This window comes from Tauraco erythrolophus, chromosome 18 (assembly GCF_009769465.1).
Source record: "Tauraco erythrolophus isolate bTauEry1 chromosome 18, bTauEry1.pri, whole genome shotgun sequence".
Lineage (NCBI taxonomy): Eukaryota > Metazoa > Chordata > Aves > Musophagiformes > Musophagidae > Tauraco > Tauraco erythrolophus.
In genome coordinates, this window is record NC_141482.1 from 8370711 (window position 1) to 8392669 (window position 21959).

Sequence of the window (21959 nt, forward strand, 5' to 3'; positions counted from 1 at the left end):
AGGTTCAGAATTTGAAGCTTACAGAGCACTACTGGAGTTATGTTGCTACTAATAGCTCCCTGGTGGTGTCTGAGGCAGTGGTTTCTCTTCTTTTCATCTATAAATTGTGAAAGAATGAGCCTTTGTTTGCTGCCCTGATAAAATCTGTAGGTGACTGGTGTATGTGTGCATGCCTTTCCTTGTACAATGTATTTACTTGGCTGTAACGTTTATTTTTAATAAATAAATTGATATGTGGATCGTAAGCGGATATGAGCAGCTGAGCTCTGGCAGCAATGACAGCCTTCAAACTGGCAACCTGTTGGTGTATATTTAGGTTTAACTGTCTGAGTGTGAAGATAACGTTGCATTCATGTGTAAGAGAAATCTAATATTAATTTATTGGAGGAGGAAAGACCTATCACGATGCTTCACGTTGACTGGTGCAGGTTCATTGCTTGGAGGTGTTTTTTCTTAAATGAAGGTAGATGCCTGTGAGCACTTTCAGCAGTTGTTTACAGTGTTGCAAGCCCAAATAACTCTAAACCGGTGCTTGAACTGTGACTGAGACTCTTTGTCTTAAATAGAAGTAAACTTCAAAGCTCATGTAGCTCATAAAGTTTATGAACTCTTACACCTTCCCTTTTCCAAGTCGTAGCTGCTTCAGCATTTTCTGCTGGACACCAGTTGTGTTCTCCTCATAAATGGTTGGTTAGGCGTTCTTCTTAGTGATCCTGGGGGGAAAAAAAATTATTATAATAAAGCACCCATGCTCTAAATAGTTGTTTTGTAAAGACTGCATTTACTGCTTGCCCTTCAAGTTAAAAACTTCAAATGGTAGAATGCATGAAATTTAATCTGTTCATGAAAGTTGCTCTTTGTTTAGTGTATAAGCAGTGGCTGTCAGTTTAAGTAGCTGGATTTGCATTGTAAGTGGATTCATTGATGGGGCAAACAGATGGGATCTTAAATGAGCAAGCATAAATAAAGCTTCTGTACACTTTCTTTCGTAAATTAAAGAAATGTGAAACTTAAATGACAGAGCATCTAGATTGTAATATGTAATACTGCATGTGTAAGCGACTTATGGCATCAAAATGGAAACAGTGGATGCTTGATTGCATGCTTTTTCCTCTTTTTGCTAACGGAGAAATAATTTCAATAGATGGTTAGAGAACGCTAAATATTTAGTAAAATCTTTTTTCATCTTTATGTTTTAGGTCAGCAATTTGGCTTCATCACACTGAGTTTGCCTGCATTCAAAGCTGTTTACCTACAGTAATTTGCTCTGGTTGGAAGTGAACATGTCTCAAGTTCAAATTCAGAATCCTTCTGCTGCCCTTGCAGGGAGTCAAATATTGAATAAAACCCCATCTCTTGCACAGCCTTTGAGTATTCCTTCTACTACTAGTTCTTTGCCCTCTGAAAATGCAGGTAGACCTATCCAAAACTCTGCTTTACCCTCTGCATCAGTTACGTCCACCAATGCAGCTGCAGGTAAGATTAAGTGTCTGTTAACAAGTCTGTGTATTCTCAGTGTTTATAGTTTGGCGTGACATTTCCCTCATGTATGTGTTATCTGAAATTCTTTATCTAGTTCTATTATCTTTAGTTCTGTTATGACCAGCTTAATGATAAATATATTGTGCTAATAAAATATAATAGAGTGAATAAAAAGTTATAAATAAAAATAGATCATATGGAAAAATAGGAGAAGGAAAAAGAAGTTAACTAACTTTCTGAAATTACTCAAAGCAAGTGACCATGATGAATACTTAGATTTGCTTCTTGAAATGTACTACATAAGGTAGTACTAAGCCAAATGCAGGAGTCTCCTAATTTCATAGTTCTGGCTTGCGTTAAAAAATCAAATTTAATGATGCTGTCTTCTAGGCATGCACATTGCTCGGATATCCCAAAGCTCAGTAGATTGCCGCCAGTTTGGCTAAAGAGCAGAGCTGTCTATTCCAGCAAATTTTTTCTCAGAAGTGGTGTATTGCAGACAACTAAATTCTAAGCCAATGAGATAATTTTTTTTAATTAAAAATTGTCGTAGTGTTCATTGCTGCTTGTTCATTTATCGGATTTTATGTAATCTTTCAGCTCCTTCAAACATGGCAAACCCCAAAGAGAAAACCCCAATGTGTCTTGTGAATGAGTTAGCCCGTTTCAACAAGATTCAGCCTGAGTATAAGCTTTTGAGTGAGCAAGGTCCAGCTCATTCTAAGGTAAATGTTCATATAAGTTTGTTATTGCTGCTGTTCATGCGCTTTCACTTTCAGGAGAGGAATGGGAAGCTCACTAAAATACTGATGGTAGGGAAGTGTGAAGCTGTTGCATGAATACTAAAAAGTTGGTTTCCCAAAGTATATAAAGGCGGAACTTGCCTGTTACCTGAAACTACTAGCTTTTTGGAGAGTTTACGTTAGCTCCATTATGAGATGCTTGACTTTGACTTTCATTTAGTTAAGCAAGGTTTGTCCCTTGTAGCCTTTGCTAAAAAATTTTATATTAAATGTGGATGATCTTTATACAGTCACTTTCTAGTATGATGTTAAGATTTTGTTCTACGCCTTGCCTATTCTGCAAATTTTTTGTATTCTTCCCGTGGTGCATTTTAATATTTTGAGGTTAATCCCACCAACTTTAAAAGACGAAAATAGTTTCTTAGTGCCATTTATCTCATGAGATGCAGGAAGATTTATGTTTCTTTAGGAAAAGTACTACATGAGGAGTTGTAGTGCTTTTGTGTCTGTGTAGTTGGTGAGGTACATATACACATACTATATTTGTTGATATGCCCAGAATAAGTTTTACTACTTAATTGTAAGAATTGTTCTCTCTTGAGCACATCACAACTGAATGTTGCCTTACTGTTGCTCTGTTTTTGTTGTAAATAAAATGAACCTTTCTATCCTAATTGCCTGATATTTGGAAAACAAGGATATTGGTGTATGTTCTTTAATGCCTGAGGTACAATATGATTCAACAGCACTGAACATTCATCTGTTCTGGAACAGTTACTTTAGCAAAAGACTCTTTAGTTCTTTGCAGTGGGAATATTAGGAATACCAGGGCAGACCAGGTTGTGGTGTGGATCCCATATCATGGCGTGTCTTGTGTGTCAAAATCTCAGTAATACACAATTCGTTTTGTGTTCTGTTCATATGCAGAGAGATAGTTTTTAAGGAATACAGCAAATATACCAGCAGTTTGTGTTACTTCAGAGAACATTGAGGAAGGGAGTTTTAGCAGTATTAAACTTTTTGATCCTCCTGGAAGATCTCTACTGTGTGAGAACTGAGGTCAAGGCATAGAAGGAAAATCAACCTGGGATGTGTCTGTTTAATCTGACATTGTCTCCTTAAGGTGCTTCCCAGAAGAGTGTGTGTTTGTATGTTAGAGGAATTGCCTTGGAATTGAATAATATTAAGAACTAAAATATTTTGTCCAAAATGTGTAATGTCAGCTTGAATGTGCAAAGGAGGCAAGGTTTGCATTTACAAAAAGTATGGGATAACATTCAGAGCATCTGTTCACTTGTGTTTTCATTCTGATTGAAATTAAACTTCATTTAATTACCAGGGAGACCTGGTCTTGCTGTTGTCCGATTAATTTGTGAAAATTTAGGGCAATATATATCCTTCCTTATCCCACATACTTAAAAAGAATCACCACAGAGCTTTGCTCTATAATCAGATAGGCTTGTGCTCACCTGTGGACATGTAAGAGCTTTTATGCTGCAATGTGAACTTATCTTTCTTCAAACTGCTGAAAAATATCACTTAAAAACCCCAAAACCCACAGCATTAAAGCAAGAATTCAGTTATGTGGAATAAAAAAAGTCTGAATTTCAAGGTGCTGTTCAGAGTAATGTTGGCATACAAGCTATCCATGTAGCTCTCATCTCTATACGCGTCGTGTCTTTTGTGGTTTTAGTCTATATGATCTCATGCAGCATAATTTCTAGCTACAATTATTGTGAAATTCTTAGTTCAGTAATCAGGGAAATCCTATCAAAGTCCAAAGTATTTAAAATCTGGAGATGACATGGTAGTTGAGGAAAGCTTTGACTACCATGTTCGCAACTTTTGCATCACTAAAAGACTCGTTTTGTGTAAGGGAGCCTAATAAATTATGAGAATTCTGAAACAGCTCGTAATAAAACTTGTGTTTTCTATTTTTGAGGTGTTTACAGTGCAACTGACTCTTGGGGACCAGCACTGGGAAGCTGAAGGAACTAGTATTAAAAAAGCGCAACATGCAGCAGCTGCCAAAGCTTTGGAAGGGACAAAATTCCCTAAGCCTACAGCTCGTCCATCTCGTAGTGAAGGCAAGAATCCAGGTATATGCCACAACGAACTGATTTTTTTTTAAAAATAAGTAAAAAAATTCATTTTTGTCTTTTGATATGTATTTTAAAGTTGCATAAGGATGAATAGAAACAATGATTCTGCATATTTAACAACAGTAATTGTGAGAACATCATCTTGATTTAATCTTTGATCATTGTAGGTGACATTAAAAAGAAAATCATCATATTAACAAGTTGAAGTATAGTGTTTTTCTATCAAGTCATTCAGACTTCAAGAACCCACTGACTCACTGCTTAACTCACTGTTTTGTATTGTAACACTTGGTGGAGTCCTGGAAAAGATGTTTATCCTACTCTTAAAAAAAAAAAAAAAAAGAAAACTAAGTAAAAAAATAAAACCACACCACAAAAAAAAAAACACACCACATGAGAACTGGTCACAGCAAGCAATAATCTTTTGCATGGGCAGATGAATGTGTTTGCTAATTCTGAAAGGATAATTCAAAAGCTTGACAATAAAGATTTCTTTAGAAATGTAAGTTAAAAAACCAAACCAAACAAAAAATCACAAAAAGCCCAGAATGAACAAATAAAACCAAAAACTGTTACATTTATGATGAGGATTGGATCAGAACTTTGAAATTTGCATCATTTGTACTGCTTTAAAGAGAAATAGATGTTGATTTGTATAAAAGCATTTAAGGTGTCGTTAGCTATGTTTAGGGAACTTCTTACTTTACTAAGATTGCTTTTAAGATATATTTAAAATGTAAAATTCAGTGTGAACTAGCTTCACATCTCAGCTGCATGTGTGATTGTTTTGCATTTACTCTTAGTCACTTGCCTGCAAAGCTATTAGGATAGCATATGATAGAATATGTTCAGCAAAGGTTAAAACTTATCTTTTATGCCAGTTGTATTCTAATATCACCTAAATTCTTTCTTTAGAAACGCTTTGTACAGTCAACACTGAAAATATTAGAAGCTAGCAATTACTTATTTTGTCTTTGAATCTGTTCCATAATTGCATTTTCCTTTGGCAATTGCCTTATAACAAAACACTGTTGTACTACAGCACACACTGAATTTCAAGCCAGTGAGGCCTGTGATAGAAAAAATTACCATTTACGTGACTGTTCGTCTCAAATGAGAATAGTCAGTCAGTCCGTTCTTCATCCACACGGCATCTGCACAGAGAGAAATGTTTCTAGCCCTCAGTAGCAAAATACCTTCCTTTTGAAAAGGCCAGTTGCAATTTGAAAGTGAAGAGTCATAAAAACCCTTCTTAGGTCATTGAGTACAAAGAGAAATATTTGATCATTCTGGTAAACAACAGAAACAGAAGCTATATGTAGCAAGGCAGTTAATTTAATTTAAAAACATTTTTGGGGAAGAGAAATTGGTGTTCTGCAGACCACATTGTTAGATATGCTGAACAAATAAATAAATCAGTAGCTTCACATGTTTAAAGAGAGGAGGAGAAAAAGGAGGGGGAAAAAAAGCCCCTAGCAATTTCACTTTTTTTCGTAACAGGATTTGTCACAACTGTACTAACTGCATACTTAATATGCATCATATAGATGTATTTTCTTTGTGTTCATTAGCAGTTCTATTCGGAATTCGTTCATTGAAGATACTGCACAAGGAAAGACTTCAGCTTGTTTTTCGCTCTTTGAGGCAGCGTAAGAGTTTAGATTGGTTTGGTCTCTGGTGACATCTGGACAACTCTTTTTATATTCCTTTTTATTTAGACAGTGTAACCCCCACAGTGGAGTTAAATGCACTTTGCATGAAGCTGGGAAAGAAACCTATGTACAAACCCATCGATCCTTACACAGGGATGAGATCCACTTACAACTATACTATGAGAGGTGGTACTTATCCTCCACGGTATGTATTGTTTAATTTTTTTGGGTTTGCAGTCTCATATCTTTGAACTTCTGCTCTCTTCGTCAGAGAGAGAGAAGCTGCTCTGCTGCTATCTTCTGAAAACCAGCTAAAAACATAACGTCCCTTCAAGGGATGCTCAGCTTGAAACACAGTCACTTTGAGGAAAAGGTTTTGATAAGTATGGCCCATTAATATCTGTAATTTGTCATGTTCAAGATTGTTTTTTTTTTCTTTGAGGGGGACAGGAAGGGAAGGAAAAAGGGAACTGAACCAAATGAAGTGTTTTTGAGGACGTTTGGATATAGCCAACTTCATGGAATGAATAGCTAAATATTAGCTAAATATTTTTTGTTTCCTTTCTGCGTAAAAGCAAAAGTGAAGAAAACAGTTTGATGCTTTTTCTAAAGCTATTTAAGTTACAGCTTCAGTTTAAAGAATTTTATATGGGCATAGGAATTGAGAATCCAAAACTTCCTGGCCTGCCAAGGCTATAAAAGTGTAGTTACATTGTCTTTCTCTGTTCTAGTTGGTTAGAATCATGTTTGTGTGTAGAACAAGAACTGCTGATACTGTGTTTCAAAGATTTCTCTTAAAATCTTAAGACTCTCAATCAAAATTTGGCTTTTTAATACTAGTGCTTCAGTGCTGAGTCGTGGTTACTGATATCCAAGAGATTCATCCGCGTATAACTTCTGTTTCTGTTTACTTTGTAGGCCCAACTATTTGCTTATTTAAGTCTATCTCTTTGCAGGTACTTTTACCCGTTTCCTGTTGGCCCCTTACTTTATCAAGTTGAGCTTTCGATCGGAGGGCAGCAGTTTCATGGGAAAGGAAGAACAAGACAAGCTGCTAAGCACGATGCAGCTGCTAAAGCACTGAAAGTTCTGCAGAACGAGCCCTTGCCTGAGAAACCAGAGGTGGGAATTAATCTTAGTGTTGTGAGCATAAATTGCTAAGGTAAACTGAGATACGTTGTAGATTTTTTTCCTCATTGAGAGGAAGATGACAGTTGTGAAATTTAATTCTGTGTAGTAGTGTTGACCTACTTGTATCAATAGAAACGCTTTGATTTAAAATCATAAATTTTTATGGAACTAGAGTTTTCCGAAATGAAGTTATATTAATTCTTTTGCTGTCATATTTTTCTGCAGCAATGCTATAGACCTCTGTCAGATATGAGCATTGGAAGCATAGATAGGAACTTATATCTTATCAGGTACAGATCATATACAAACTTCTGAAGAAGTGTGTAAATGGGGTACTTGCATTCTGGTATGGGCAACATAGAAATCAGACATGAGTTTGCTTCCTGGGCAAAATTCCTACATGATTTTGGAAAGCACTATGGAAGTTCTAGAAGAGCAGAAAGTTCATGGAAGTAGTAAACTCATACATACATTTTGATATGAATATAAGAAGCAAAATTTTTACCCCTCCATATATCTATGACTGCCTAGCACTTTCCATTTCAAGACCCTGTTACTGCTTTTTTTTCCATGCCTTTTCTGTGAAGTTACTTAGGCAGAAGGTCTCATTGTGTGCACAAGTTACTCGTAGCTCCTGGGGCTGGTTGTCCAGATGCACCCTTTCGATATGCATTGGCCAACTGTTTTGGCCAAAGACTACTACCAAGAGAGTATTTAGTCTTTCCTTTATGGGCTCATTATACTTGTCTGAGTTATGAGGACTTGATGTTAGAACTAAGAGCAAGAGATCTATTGATGTACTCCATGCTGGCGTCTAGCTCATGTTGAGGAGGAGGAGGCCATGCAATACAAACCTAGAAGCAAGAGAGACTAGGACATTGCCAGAGGGGTGAGGAACAGGAAGCGGAGGTTAGAGTGATAACTTACAATCTGAGGAACATGAGAACTTGCTGGATACGGAGTGTGGCTATGAGCTGAGAAAGAAGGAAAATGGACAAGAAGGTAACAAGGGGCCTTAGACTGGGGGAAAAAAATAGCTGGGAACTACCAGGAATGGCAGAGCAAGAGGACTGAGGGAATTGTGTTGTGAAGCCAAGAGACACTGAGTTAAAACTTCCAAGTGTGTTTGTGGGGGAGAGCATTGCCCAGATAATAAGGCAGAAGCACTGGATCTGATGGTTCAGGGAAGAGGCGAGGCACTGGTGATAGTGGTTCAGGTAACAGAAAGCTCTCCTGGAGGAATGTAGATGATTGATTGATGGAGGCTGCCATGTCAAGGGATTGCAGATGTTATTGGGGAGAAGAGAGTGGTGCTGGGAATAGAAGCCGAAAGAGTGGAGATGAGTTCTGCACTGAAATCTAGAACTGGTCGTAGGCAGAGTATGGTCAGGGACAAGCTGGAGGTCTTCATGCAGGAGAGGTCAAGCCTCAGTGGGATTTTCCCCTTCAGTGCAGGGGAACCCCAAATTCCTAGGTATTGTCACTCTGTGTCAGTGATGCATAATATCTTCTTCTTGCACTCACCTTGTAAAAGATGACCTACTGTCATCAGCAATTTTCCCACCTCAGGTACCAAAGTTCTGTGTCCTGGACCCAAGGAGTCCAACTCTGCAGAAAATAGTAGAATCACGTATAACTGAATTCTTTATTGTTCACTTTTTTAGGCTTCTGTACAAGTGACTTTCTGAATATTTGTAGAATTGTGTTTAAAGTTGAGTAACATGAGGTCTTCAGAACCAACACTGCATTTGCCCTTACGTGACCATGTATTCTTTTCTACAGGGTGTCTTGTTCAGTGTAAGGGGTGTAAATCAAGAGATAAAGGATGTGAGCCTATAGTGTGTCTCCTTTTCCTTTTTTTTAAGGACATAAGGGAAATACTGTTGTCAATGATGCCAGAGATTGCAAGAAGGGAGAATTATTTTATGAATAAAAGACTTGCAAGCTCACTGGGAGCTGAATGCTGTCTTGACCCTGCTATACATATGCTGGGCAAGTCACTTAAACTTTCACAAGAAAGATGTATTTGTCATTTGATTTTTCTGTTTGTTTGACTTGTCTACAAAATGAACAGCAAGAAATGCAGCTATGCTTAAGCAGAGCAATCCTTTGAACAGAGTACTGATTTATAATAAGCACTTGGATAAATCAGATCTTAATTTAAAGTTGGGTACTTAAATGCTAAGTTCATTAATATTTGTGGCTTTCAAATATTCTAGTTTTAGGAATGTCTGAGGGAATTGCTGGTTTTGTAACAGTGTTTTGTACTAGACAAGATGAAGATAAAATAAGGAAGATTTTACCATTAAGTGAGCACTGTTCATTCTTGAGTTCAGTGAGGCAAGATCCTTGAAGGATATGGTAGTGGAAGATCATAAGAGATGATATTGTTTTATAATGTGCGTATACAATGGAGGCAAATTAAGATTTCACAGGCAGACATAATCCTCATACTTCCTACCTTTCATTTGATGTTGCCAGTAATTTTCCTTTTAGATGTTATTTTTGTATATCCCATTTGTGTGTGTGTAAACAGAATATGCTTAGACTTGAACTCTTGTATTTTTTTGAGGGGGTGTAATTTTGCAAATTTTTATATATTTTTTTATTTTACCAATTTTTGTATTTACAAGATTTTACTCTTGTATTTTTAAATTAGAAAATATTCAGTGCTTAAGGAGAAAACATTGAATAAAATAATTAGACTTTAAGGGTAAAAGTGACCATTTCCTATACCTTCTCAGACGGCAAATCTAGAAGCAAGTGGCAGGATAAAAATTCAGTAATATTAGCTCTCAACTGGAGAAGGTCCTGCCTAAACAACCCAGCTGAATTTTACAGTCCGCTCTAGCGTTGAGTGGGAGGCTGTAGTAGACCTCCAAAAGACCCTTCCAACCTAAATTAGCCCGACTGGAGTTGAGACACACTGACAAAGCTCCAGAGTGAGGGTACTTCGCACATTCAAAGACAGAGATGATCAAGCACCAATATAAAGCTTAGAAAATGTAGACAACTATGCTTTCTAGCACAATTCTTAGACAGAAATTCTAACTTTCACCTGAAAATATTAAAACTAGAATTGCTTCTGTGGTTTTTTTCGCCAATTTATTTGGTAAATATCAGCTGCTCTTTATACTCTTAACATGAGAGCAAATAGACTGATAGTGAAGTTGAAACCGATGTAGTCCGAATCAGCGACTCCACTGGTTTTCATCATTTGCTTATAAGCAGTCTTTGAGGAAGTGTGTGTTGAAAGAGTTCCTGGAAAAGGGCAAAGCCCTCTCAAAGGAGTAATTACTTTTGCAGTTTGCTTGGGAGTTTTTTAATTTATCACTTCTGTTTCCTTTCGTGACTTTTTTTCGCTTGTTAGGGAAGGATTTGAACAATTTGATGAGAGCCATGGTCTCATTCTGATTTAGAGGCATAGATTCCTTGGAGACTTTAGTCTATGCAGGCATACAGACTACTTTACAAGCAGACTTTATAGACCATCTGCCTGGAGGTGTGCAGGGGAAGAGAAGGAGAGAGAGCATGTGTGTAAAATTGTTCTTGATTAATAAAATAAACTGATCCGGAACTGGAGGCAAAAATAATAGGTAAAATAGCTGTTGTCTGTTAATTGTTATTTTGCTATTAATTTACTCTTTTTAGAGATGGGTATTGAAGTAAAGTACCTGTGTTTTACACCGTGTGAACAGACTTGGAATAGGTCAAGAATATACACCATAATATAACAAATAATTTAATACTGTTTATTTGTATTCTTTTGAAAGGATATTAAATGGAAAAAGTCTAATCCAATAAAGAGAAGTTCTGGTCATCTTTGCAAGGAAAAATGTTGGAATTTGAAAAACTAGAATATATATGAAATTACAAGAAGGGGGAAAACATTTGTAATTAAAACGAATGCGCTAATGTTTTGACAGTAAAAGTAGTGACAGATCATTCCTAGAGATGCTGGTAGTAAACTTGCTGTAACACTTAGACTGTAGTAAAATAAGACCTTAGTAGTTCAAGTATTTTTTCTGGATATATGGTTCTATTCCTTTGGAACTTACCAATTGCTTTAGAAAATGGTTTAGAATATGATCAAGACTTTTGACTCCTGTATTCAGTCTATATACGCGCTTCTGAAACGTTTGCAACTCGAAGCTGAAATACAAGGTCAACCCATAAGAACAGTGTGAAATCTGATGAGACAGTGGGAGGAGTGAAAACCAGAGATTAATTTTACTCATATTTTGTTCCGAGATGGGAAGAGGCTGCTTTAACTGGTGGAAAACATTTCCTTCATGTTTTAATGTAACTTGTTAGTAACAGACATCGGGGATGCTTGCTACCATCAAAACTAGTTTTAATCAATGAGAGCTCTCTAGCATATTTCCACTGCTCCAATAAAATATTTAAATTATTTTTGTTACCTGATTGCGTAACTAGTACTGTGGCATGATATAATTGGTGAAATTGTTGCTTTCATCTTTATCATAATCATTCCAATGTCACTGCTGGACACTTAGTCTTAAAATTTCTCTGTTGCTGTTACCATGCCTCTTAGTTCATGTTGATCCCTACATCAGTGAAGACATTTTTGGAATCACAATCAAAATTTTACCTGGAGATACGTAGAAGTGCCTGTAGGTAAGCTTCACCTGGCACTGCTGTCCTCCTAGCAGGTGTAAGTTCTCAGAGATGTACACCATTTGATTTATGGCAAGTTCCTGATAGTATGTTCTTCAGATGAGAAAAAAAAATCTGTAGATGAAGCACTTCCAAGGAACTATGTTAAAAGACAGGACTGTGCCAGCATCTAATTAGCCACCCTTTATTCATATTGGTCCCATTCTCAGAATCTTTATTTTTCCTGCCCTTTCTCTTATCTGATACTGTCTTAGTGCTTTTGGTACAAATGTCCAATCAGCATATGAAAACTGTATTTCATAAAGGTACTTCCATTTGGAAATCAGTTCATTTAACACTTCAGTTTGTTTTTCTAGAAATACATTTTTAAACCTATTGGCCCTTATTCCATTTGTTCTTTCCTGCAACAAGCACATGAAAATATAAAGGTTTGCTAGCTTTTACACATACACGTTAAATGAGCTTCTTAAATTTCAGTTCTGTAGTGCGTGTGCTGCATTTCTACACATTCACATAAAACGACAGTAAAGGTTAGACTACTTAAAATTTTGAGAGTTCAGTAAACTGCTTGGATGGATAAAATTCAATTTAATAGGATCTTTATTTTAAATAGAGTATGCTTCTTTTAGGTTAACGGAAAAGAACCAGATGATGAAAATCTCAATAAATCTGAAATAAGCCAAGTTTTTGAGATTGCACTTAAAAGGAACTTGCCTGTGAATTTTGAGGTATGTTTATTTTACAAGCTCTAGATTTGTTTTTACTAGAATATTAAGGGTACACATTGAGTCTTTTCTAGATACTCAAACAACTGACTTTTAACATGTCTTGTTAGTTGTGAATACACTTCTGCCTTTGACAGTCACCCTGATTGTCTCGGAGTTTATATGGTAAAGTGAAGAAAAAAGAAAAATCCACCTGTTCACAAATTCATGCACTAAAATCATAACATGAGTGAACAGCTATGCTGTGCAATCTTTTTTCCAAACTTTTTGAAAAAATCAGTATTACAGTGAAGAAACAAAACACAATCTCACATTAAGGGTTAGAAAATTGATGTGCAGAGTCGAGGCAAAAGAGTATAGCTCACTCTGAAGGACATTTATGGAAGTATTTGCTTAATTGAGCACTGATGTGGACTACTCACAAGTTACAGTATCTCACAAGTAGGTTTCTTTTCTTGCCATGAGGTGACCTCATGTGCATCTTACTTTCCTTTCCCTTTGGCCTGGCTGCTTGATGCCTCTTTGCCCCTCCTTGATCATTTTAGTTATCTTAAATCAATAGCTTCCATAGGAGCATCTCTGTTTCACTAAAATATTAATTTATCATGCTGCTTTCCTGAGCTGGCAGAGTAACATTTAAGTCAACTATCTGAATAATTATAGTAAGAAAACGCAATTGTGTGTAACTAAATTGCTTCTAAAACTGTTCTATGAAATTTTACATGAAGCTTCAATTATTGCAGATTAGCCTGAGCATCACTGGTAAAAATATACTGTTACACAAAGCCAGTTGTGGGTGGAAGTTCTTAATTCATTCTTACTTTTTGACTTCAAGGATATTTTGAAATATGATGTGTCATGAATGGAGTTAAAAGAGTAAATCTATAGTAGGCAGCTATCTCTTGGATGTCTCCAGAATTCTTGATTTCTGAACTAAAATGCTGGATCCTAAAGAACTGATCTCTCTGTAATGTTCTGTAACCATAACATGATGTATTTAATGAGGTGATGTTAACTGTGTGGAAGTACACACAGATGAAATAGAACAGTCATGTTTTAATATCGAAAGAGTAAATAAATTAAATAAGATGGGTTAATGACTTATATGTTAATAGTGTTTACTGCTTGCTGCATCTGATTTTTTTGAAATATATGTTTATTTGGGTGGGTTTATGTTATCAGAGTGTGTATGAGAATCTAAAATCTCTTTATCCATAGTTCTTGAGAGAAATTTGCTATAAACAATGTACCTTACCATTTTTAATAAGTGTTTATCACGCTTTCACTCAGTTTTTCCCTCTGAAACAGGTGACTAAGGAAAGTGGTCCTCCCCATATGAAAAGCTTTGTAACCAAGGTGTCAGTTGGAGAATTCATGGGTGAAGGTGAAGGAAAGAGCAAGAAGATCTCAAAGAAAAATGCTGCAATAGCAGTCCTAGAAGAACTGAAAAAATTGCCACCTCTTCCTACAGTTGAGAAAATGAAGCCACGAATCAAAAAGAAAACAAAATCAATAGTGAAGGTAAGAGACAAGCAGATTGGAAATCTGGCTGTTATAACTAATCATCAGATGAGAGACATTTCTGAGTTAATTATAAACACTCCAGCCGCTCAGCATTTATCAGCAGTCTGGTGCTACAAATGAAATGATATTTTGCTCCCACTCTAAATGGGGTTCTGACACCACTTTTACAACAGTTATCAGTAAATTCAAACTGAAAGAGAAATCTTATAAAATAACGAGTGGCATATAAAAATCAAGCTCGGACTTTCAAGCCTTAGACTTTATGGCTTCAGGTTTTGCATGATTTTGCTTGTGGAAATTCTCCTGCAAGCCTGTCCCTCCTAATATAGAAGGATTAGAACTTGTAAAACAACTACCAGTGGTAGGTTATATGTGGTCAACTGTGACAGCAGAGCCAAATAAATTGAGTATTTCTCTTTGGCTGTGACAGTGTTTCATTAAGCAACTTTTATTTCAGGGTTTTTAAACTGTACAGATCAGTGAATTCAGTAGCATGCAGTATTTTGTTTGTTAAACCAAATATTCACAAACTTTGGCTTATTTCCTAATCGTTATTCTACATAGCTGCAAACAAGTCCAGAATATGGTCAAGGAATGAATCCCATTAGCAGACTTGCCCAGATACAGCAGGCAAAGAAAGAGAAGGAACCAGAGTACATGCTCATCACAGAACGCGGTCTGCCGAGGCGCAGGGAGTTTGTCATGCAGGTTTGTATGTTCACTTGACAACATCTAGTCGCATTTAGTTACGACTTTTTTTTTTGCTTTTCAGTGATCTGAATCATGTTTAAAAAAAATTGTACAGTGCACCAGAAGTCTGTTGTAACTGCCTAATGTTTTAATTAACAGGAATATTAATATTCTGTTAAGAGATACTGGGCTTCTTATGTTTTGTAATGTAGGACTTACTAACATGAACCTGGGTGTCCTTAATTTCCTCCTTCCCCTGAGTTTTCATGTATTGCTTTAGAGTGCAGCGTTTTCTGTGCTCTGCATTGCAAATCCCAATAGCACGGTAGTATTTTTAATACTGAGTATCTACCAGCCTCTAATATTTAAGTGTGCTCTCCAGACCCCTCTCCTATCCTGGCCAAGACAGGAAAGTTAGTTGCTTTCTTTCCATTACACTAGTAAATCTGCTAAACCTGTAACTTCAGCTTGGAAAATTTGTCTTGCTGTGATACTAGTTTTGAGTATTTAGTCTGTTAGTCTGTTGCCGAGCTGAGATGATGAAATATAGTTGTTTGTGTGACTTCTGTTCGGGTTTTTTGTGCTTGGAGGGCAATGATCATTGATAATAAATGACAACTTGCTTAGAATAACGATCATTTGAACTATTTTGTGACTCCTAGTGTGCTTGAGACACAGATCACTAATAAGGAAATCTTTATACTGCTGTTTAAGAATTGATTTGGTTTTTGTTCTTCTTCTGTCCAGGTGAAAGTTGGTGTACACACAGCTGAAGGAATGGGCACGAACAAAAAAGTTGCTAAACGCAATGCAGCTGAAAATATGTTGGAACTTTTAGGTTTCAAAGTTCCTCAACCTCAACCTCCAAAGCCAGCATTAAAGACAGAAGAGAAGGTAAAAATCTTTAAGAATCAGCCACTGTTTGCTACTACGGCAAAAAGTGAGTTGAAACAATAGCAGCTTTGCAAGGCAGTAACAGTGTCGTATATGCATGCTTTCTGCCCTAGCCAGGAGGCAGTTGTGTTGAGGTAACTGTTCTCTAAATAATAGTGCGTTTTGGATACGTTAAGGTCTTGATTTTGCAAGTAAATCAAGGTCTCGTCAGAAGGATAATCAAATGTATTTCTTCTTTATAGAATGACTCAGAGCCTGCGATAAATGATGTATTTGGTCTTAAGCTTGCAGATCTGTAGGTTGTAGGGCGTTGTGGTAGGAATAGATTTACATGGCCTTATCACCAGTTGCAGTCGAAAGTTTGTTAGAGTCCTTGGGTGGGTCGCTCAGCAGGCAAAGAGCCTTGCCTTCTCCTGTTAATTCAGCAGATGTTACCAGGGAGTTAAAATAGCAAGTCTGGTTTTACCTTCCTCTGTTTCCACATCTATACTCATTTCTGTCCAGTACATCGTCCTCAGCAATACTAACTAATGTTAGTGTAATTGGCTTTATTATGGTATCTAGTTATCAGTATCTGTGTTCCTACTACCACTTCACTACTCTGTAGTTTTAGTCATTCAGTGAGTAAGAATCGCTGAACTTGTCTTTTCTTGGTAGCTATGTAGTAATTGAGGTTTTTGAATAATAAATTCTTCAGTAAGATTTTGAATAGTCAGATCATCTACATCTTGAAAACTTTCAAACTTGAAGAAAAAAAAAGTTTTAAAGGGATGTTGTGATTTTGCCTTTTTTTCTTTCATTTTTAAGACACCAGTGAAGAAACCAGGTGATGGAAGAAAAGTAACCTTCTTTGAGCCAGGCTCTGAAGAGACTTCAACTAGTAAGTAACTTTTCTGCAAGGAGCATGGCCCTGTTGGCATGTGTGTGTATGTAAGACATGTTTCTCAGTCCCTTCAACAGTGTCATTTAACACACTGTAGTGAGCAGAGGTGTGCAACTGCTGGCCTGCAGACTAAATCTGCACCTGGGGAGGGTTTTGTTCACTGAATCGTTTATTCAGTAACCAAAGTCTGTCGTGATGACGCTGAATCTCTGACCCAGCACAGGTTAATTAAGCTTGCTAAGTTTTAGTGTTTCAAAAGTCATTTGAAACATTATTTTTTTCAAAAGTGGCTTTTGATGCCTATATATGCCTTCACGTGCCTGCAGAAAGCCTCATAGAAATAGCTAGCATCTGTTTAGTATGTGCCTCTCTTTTCTCAGGTAATAAAGAAGATGAGTTTAGGATGCCTTATCTCAGCCATCAACAGCTTCCTGCTGGAATTCTTCCCATGGTCCCTGAGGTTGCACAAGCTGTAGGAGCCAATCAAGGACACCACACCAAAGATTTCAATAGGGCAGCCCCAAACCCTGCCAAGGCTACAGTAACAGCAATGATTGCTAGAGAGCTGTTGTATGGTGGTACTTCTCCTACTGCTGAGACCATATTAAAGAATAACAACTCATCAGGCCACGTACCCCACGGACCACTTACTAGGCCCTCTGAGCAGCTGGACTTTCTTTCCAATGTTCAAGGAATCCAGGTAAATGTTCAGCTTTGCAAGATTTCTTCTAAAGCTATCCAAACTGGTCCAACGTGGTTATGCTAAAGCTTTTTAGTTCTGCTGGTGACTGATGAATTCTGAAGCTGCTTGTTAAACTGAAATTCATGTAAATGTTTTACTTTACCTATGAAATGTACTGAATTTTACAGTTTTTTTAATTTAATTTTCAAATGTGCATTTCTGTACTGCATCCTCAGCCTTAATTCAGTGTTACTCTGAAGTCTTCGAAGAATAAAATTGAAAGTAGCATTTTCTGAAAATTGTCATACGAGCTTGAACTTGGCTGATCTGACATCAGGTTTTTTAATAATCTTTCATACATTAACATTTGCTGTGAGCTGTATATTTTCTTGTGTTTGATGCCTTTAATATAGGAACTTGCATGCAGTTCTGATTAATAGGTTGAAGGAGCTCAGTGGATGAAAAAATATAATGGGGAAATTTAAATACAGATAGCTGTGATCAGAATAAAGGTCCCAGCAACAATTGTTATTATCTAGCCACTTTTATTTAGAAGACTTGAAGACCTCTCATGATTACTAAAAAACATTGCAAGTGAAGTCAGACTTCAAAGTAAATGGTTCCACTGGCTGACAGAATGATTAAAAGTAAGGTTCAGCTTCATATATGGGCAAGTAATGTATAGCAGTTGTGATGTATCTCCTGTACTTATTAGCTGAAAAAAACCTAAATCCTTCTCTTTTCTTCAGGTTGAATATAAAGACTTTCCAAAAAATAACAAGAACGAGTTTGTATCTCTTATAAACTGTTCCTCTCAGCCACCACTGATCAGCCATGGAATTGGAAAGGATGTAGAGTCTTGCCACGATATGGTAAGATGAGTGTTGCTGAAATGCTTTCTCTGTGGCCTTCAGTGAGCTAAGGGACGCAGCGGATAGACCAACGTTTCATGTTACTACTGGATGGCAATTAATTAAATGCTGTACAATTCCCTGGTTAATTTTGGCTAATATTTCACAGGTTGCTGAAATAATTGATTAATAATATCAGAATGCAATCTAAATAACCTTCAGAATACGTAATATATCCTCACAATTTTGGTCTACAAAAACCGCATTTGCTTCATCTTTATTATTTGCATGAGCACACATTAAAGAAAGTGCATGAAAAGGAACTTTTAAGACATAAGAGATGATCAGCTTGTTGTCTTTAACAGAATGGGCTGATATTTCATTGGGAACTGTAATACGTGGGTTCACGTTACCAGACTTTCTGTCGGAACAGAATCCAAAAATGGAAGAAATGTAATTCACCATTAGATAGCAGGAGACACTCTAAATCTGTTAAGCTCCTTTTATAAAAAAAGATCTTTTATTCACAGTAGCTGAAATATTTCTTTGTGAAAGAACAAGTCTTCTAGACTATAAACTCTAAGGGACTTTGTCTATAAAAGACGTTACATATTGCTAACAATATGTACAGAGTCTACTATAATTTCAAACGAGTTTAGTTTTTTGTGTCCCGTGGTGACTTAAGTACTAAAGTAGTAGTTTGCAATATGTAAATACACTTGAGAAAACATGATTTTACTGATGTTTATACTAAAAGTTTTTGCAGTAATTTTCTAATGGCTATAATGTGACAGAGATTTCTTTGATCTTTGACACTTAATTTTGACATTTTCATACCCATCTCTACATGCTGCTGTAAAGAGCTCCTGTAAGACTAAGCACACAAGTCAGTGCAGTAGGTAGCAGGGAAAAGGACAGCCAGTTCGGAGCTTAAACATTGTGACTGGGCCAACGTGAGAACTTCCTTCTGTTCAGATATTCAGCTTTCATTAACGCATGTGCCATAACTAATCAGCAATATTCTGAAAAGGTACACCTGAAATTGATCTGAATAAAATTGAAAAATATTTTCAGTTCTCAAAGGAGATGACTTCTGCATTAGCAATGTCACATTGACTCTTCTGTTAAGCAGTCACACGTGCCCTGTCTGTGTTGTATTTCTGATCCTTGGGTAACTTTTCTTTTTCTGCAGAGGACTTTTTGGTTCTGTGTATTTTAATGTCCTTTATCTTAAGCTCTGTACAGTTTGAGCCATTACTAATTTGGTGTCTTTTTCCTCGATATTAATAGTACTGCCAAATTAATTTTTCCCCATTGCTAAAACAAATGCCGTGGGAATCCCCTAGCCACAGCACCGTTCTATTGTTTAATGTCGCAAGATTAAATTCTACACCATTGTGTTTTTCCACCATAATTATGCATCTTGAAAAATATGTATTACCAAAATTAGAACGTCTACCTTGTGTCAAGCGAGCCTCAGTCCTGCTTTTGCTAAATTAATGAAATGGACTCAGACTGAATTGCTGAATGCTTTCTCTTTTCTTTAGGCTGCATTGAATATTTTAAAGTTGCTGTCTGAGTTGGACCAACAAACCACAGAGATGCCAAGAACAGGAAATGGACCAATGTCTGTGTGAGTGTGACCATTGACTTTCCCTTGCATTAATGGAAACCTCTAACTCTATGATGTACTAAAAACAACTAAAATGTGAGGGGTTTTTTCTTTGCCAGAAAAGTTTAAATGCCAAGGGCTGTTATCTTCGTCAGAAGGATGAGAGGGTAGGTTTTATGATCAACTTGTAATTTTCATGTGTCAAATGCAAATTACTAAGCAGGAGCAAGTCGATAAAATGTAATGGCAGTGATACAGAGTGTTTGTGACTGTGATGCCTCTGCTTAAACTATTTGTTTACATGTATTTGTAAATAGTGTGACTTTTCAGTGTGTTTAAGTGTTATAGCCGCTCCTTTCTCTCTAGAAATCTTCTGTAAGATGTAAACCATGTACAGGTTTCACAGCTTGCTTTCAGCAGAAACATAGAGGGGTTACAAGTTACTCCCTTTGACCAGAATAAAAAATAAATAGTTTAGCCTTCATTTAGATAAGCTGTCAAAATAGTGGAATTAACAAAGTGCTACTTGATTAAAAATGGAGGCCAGGTACATGGAAACAAATTGTTATATGCACCTCAAATTCTTTGTATCAGATTTAGAGGTATCTTATTCATGGAAATAGTGTCTTATGCTAAGTAACAGGTGTTTTCTCATTTGTAGATGTGTGAAACAAGAAATGGAAAGTGACCCTCTTCTCAAACCGGCTAACTCAAACACTTTGGGACAAACACTGGACAGCACTGCCTAAAAAAGGCTTTTGACTGGACCCAAACCTGAAAGCACCAGAGAAAATCAAATGCTTCCTATTAAATGTAACCTAACTGTTTTAGAGTGCTACAGTCTTTACAACCTACTGTAGTGTCTAAATCATAACCGTTGCTTTTTCTTCAGTGATAAATTTTTAGTTTCATTATGTTGTTTTGATTGAAATGACACTATAAATTTTTCATTTAAAAGTTTCTTAATTGTATCTAGAACAATAGCACAGTTTAGAAACTTTGTCTTCTGAGACTGACATGTTATCCGTGAACTAACTTGGGAAGATCATATCCGTGTATGTGGTTATTTTGTTTTTATTGAAATAGCAAAGTTTCACTGGAAACAAATTGTGTGCCCACCGTTTTAAAAAGTCCAGTATTTTCACAAAGCTAGATTAATTATCCAACGGTTGAATGAATTAAAACACTTTAGGAATTTTAAACTTTGTTTGATCATTTTTGGTTAATTTCTAGTTTTCTTGAGCGGGGGGTAGGGGAACTCAAACGCAACATGACTTTAAATGATCTCTGATCTATGTTTTAAGGATTGTGTGTTGTAGATGGCACACAGCTCACTACATTACAGGATATGATCTCAATGTAGTGCATTTAAAACTGCAGATTGATTTTCCTTGAGTGCTTTATACTGTTTAATTACATCTCCATGTAGGGCTGAAAAAAATTACCTATGTTTATATATAAACTGTGTTGCTTTTGATGTTGTGTTATTGCGCACTGAACTGTGTGCAATAAAGTTTTTTGCATATGGTCCAGGTAAAGCACGATAGCCTTGCAAGTTAAGTACTGCTTCAGTTCATTGTTTACGCTGGAATTTTTTCTCCCCATGGAATGTAAGTAAAACGTAGTGTTTGTCACCAATAAATGGTAATACTAAATTTTTTTTCGGTTAATTTATTCTTGTATGCCACTACAGGGGCTGCTTTTTTATAGGATTTGTAATGCTTGTGATATAGTACGGGCAGTATTGTAAAGCTATGGAGTAACTGTACAATGGTTATCAATTACATATAAATAACTACTATTTAGTAATGTGGAGGATGTGAAAACCTGGCAAGGTCAAGGAAATTCAAAAGTAATGTGGGTACATTTTGTAATTTGTGCCACAGTGTGTTAGTGCAACTGTATTAATGGGAGCTTAAACTGAAGTTAACGATTATGACAAGAAACCTGGCATGACAGGTTGGTATGATTTCAAAGTTTAAGTCTCTACTTTTAAGTTTCCTTGTTTGCTTGTAAGTTGAGTCATTACCTTGCCTTGCACTTAGTAATTTTTGGGAGATAGTATGTTCAAAACAAAACTTTCCCTGTAGCAACAGAAACGGGGACGGCAGACTGACACATGACAGTGTATCATTTGGATGTGAACTACGCTCAGTGTGTACTTAACTGGTGATCTGTAGCAGCACTTCCTGACACCTGTTTGCAGCGCGTGTAGTAACTCTTGTCACAGAAAGCAGTTACTGCATATGCTGTGTCTCAAAGCTAAATGTCTCGGCCATTTTATTTGCATTATCAGAAGCAACTGGGCCACATTAACTGCATACCAAATTTTATTGAATCAAGTTGGTTT

At 36.6% G+C, this 21959-nt stretch overlaps 1 protein-coding gene across 3 annotated transcripts; it reads left to right on the forward strand.

Moving 5' to 3' along the window:
* Window positions 1–1205: 1205 nt before the first annotated feature.
* Window positions 1206–21682, forward strand: STAU1 (staufen double-stranded RNA binding protein 1). 3 transcript variants are annotated; one of them, XM_009978410.2, is made up of 14 exons: window positions 1206–1476; window positions 2083–2207; window positions 4168–4324; window positions 6046–6184; window positions 6936–7101; window positions 12378–12476; window positions 13764–13994; window positions 14562–14705; window positions 15435–15581; window positions 16389–16461; window positions 16845–17164; window positions 17896–18018; window positions 19545–19630; window positions 20271–21682. In XM_009978410.2, exons 1-14 carry the CDS (start codon window positions 1284–1286, stop codon window positions 20356–20358), a joined length of 2091 nt encoding a protein of 696 aa, XP_009976712.2. In that variant the 5' UTR covers window positions 1206–1283; the 3' UTR covers window positions 20359–21682. The 3 variants fall into 3 exon arrangements, with proteins under 3 accessions (XP_009976712.2, XP_009976713.2, XP_009976714.2); XM_009978411.2 differs by having other exon boundaries at window positions 13782–13994; XM_009978412.2 differs by having other exon boundaries at window positions 4168–4306; window positions 13782–13994.
* Window positions 21683–21959: the final 277 nt, after the last annotated feature.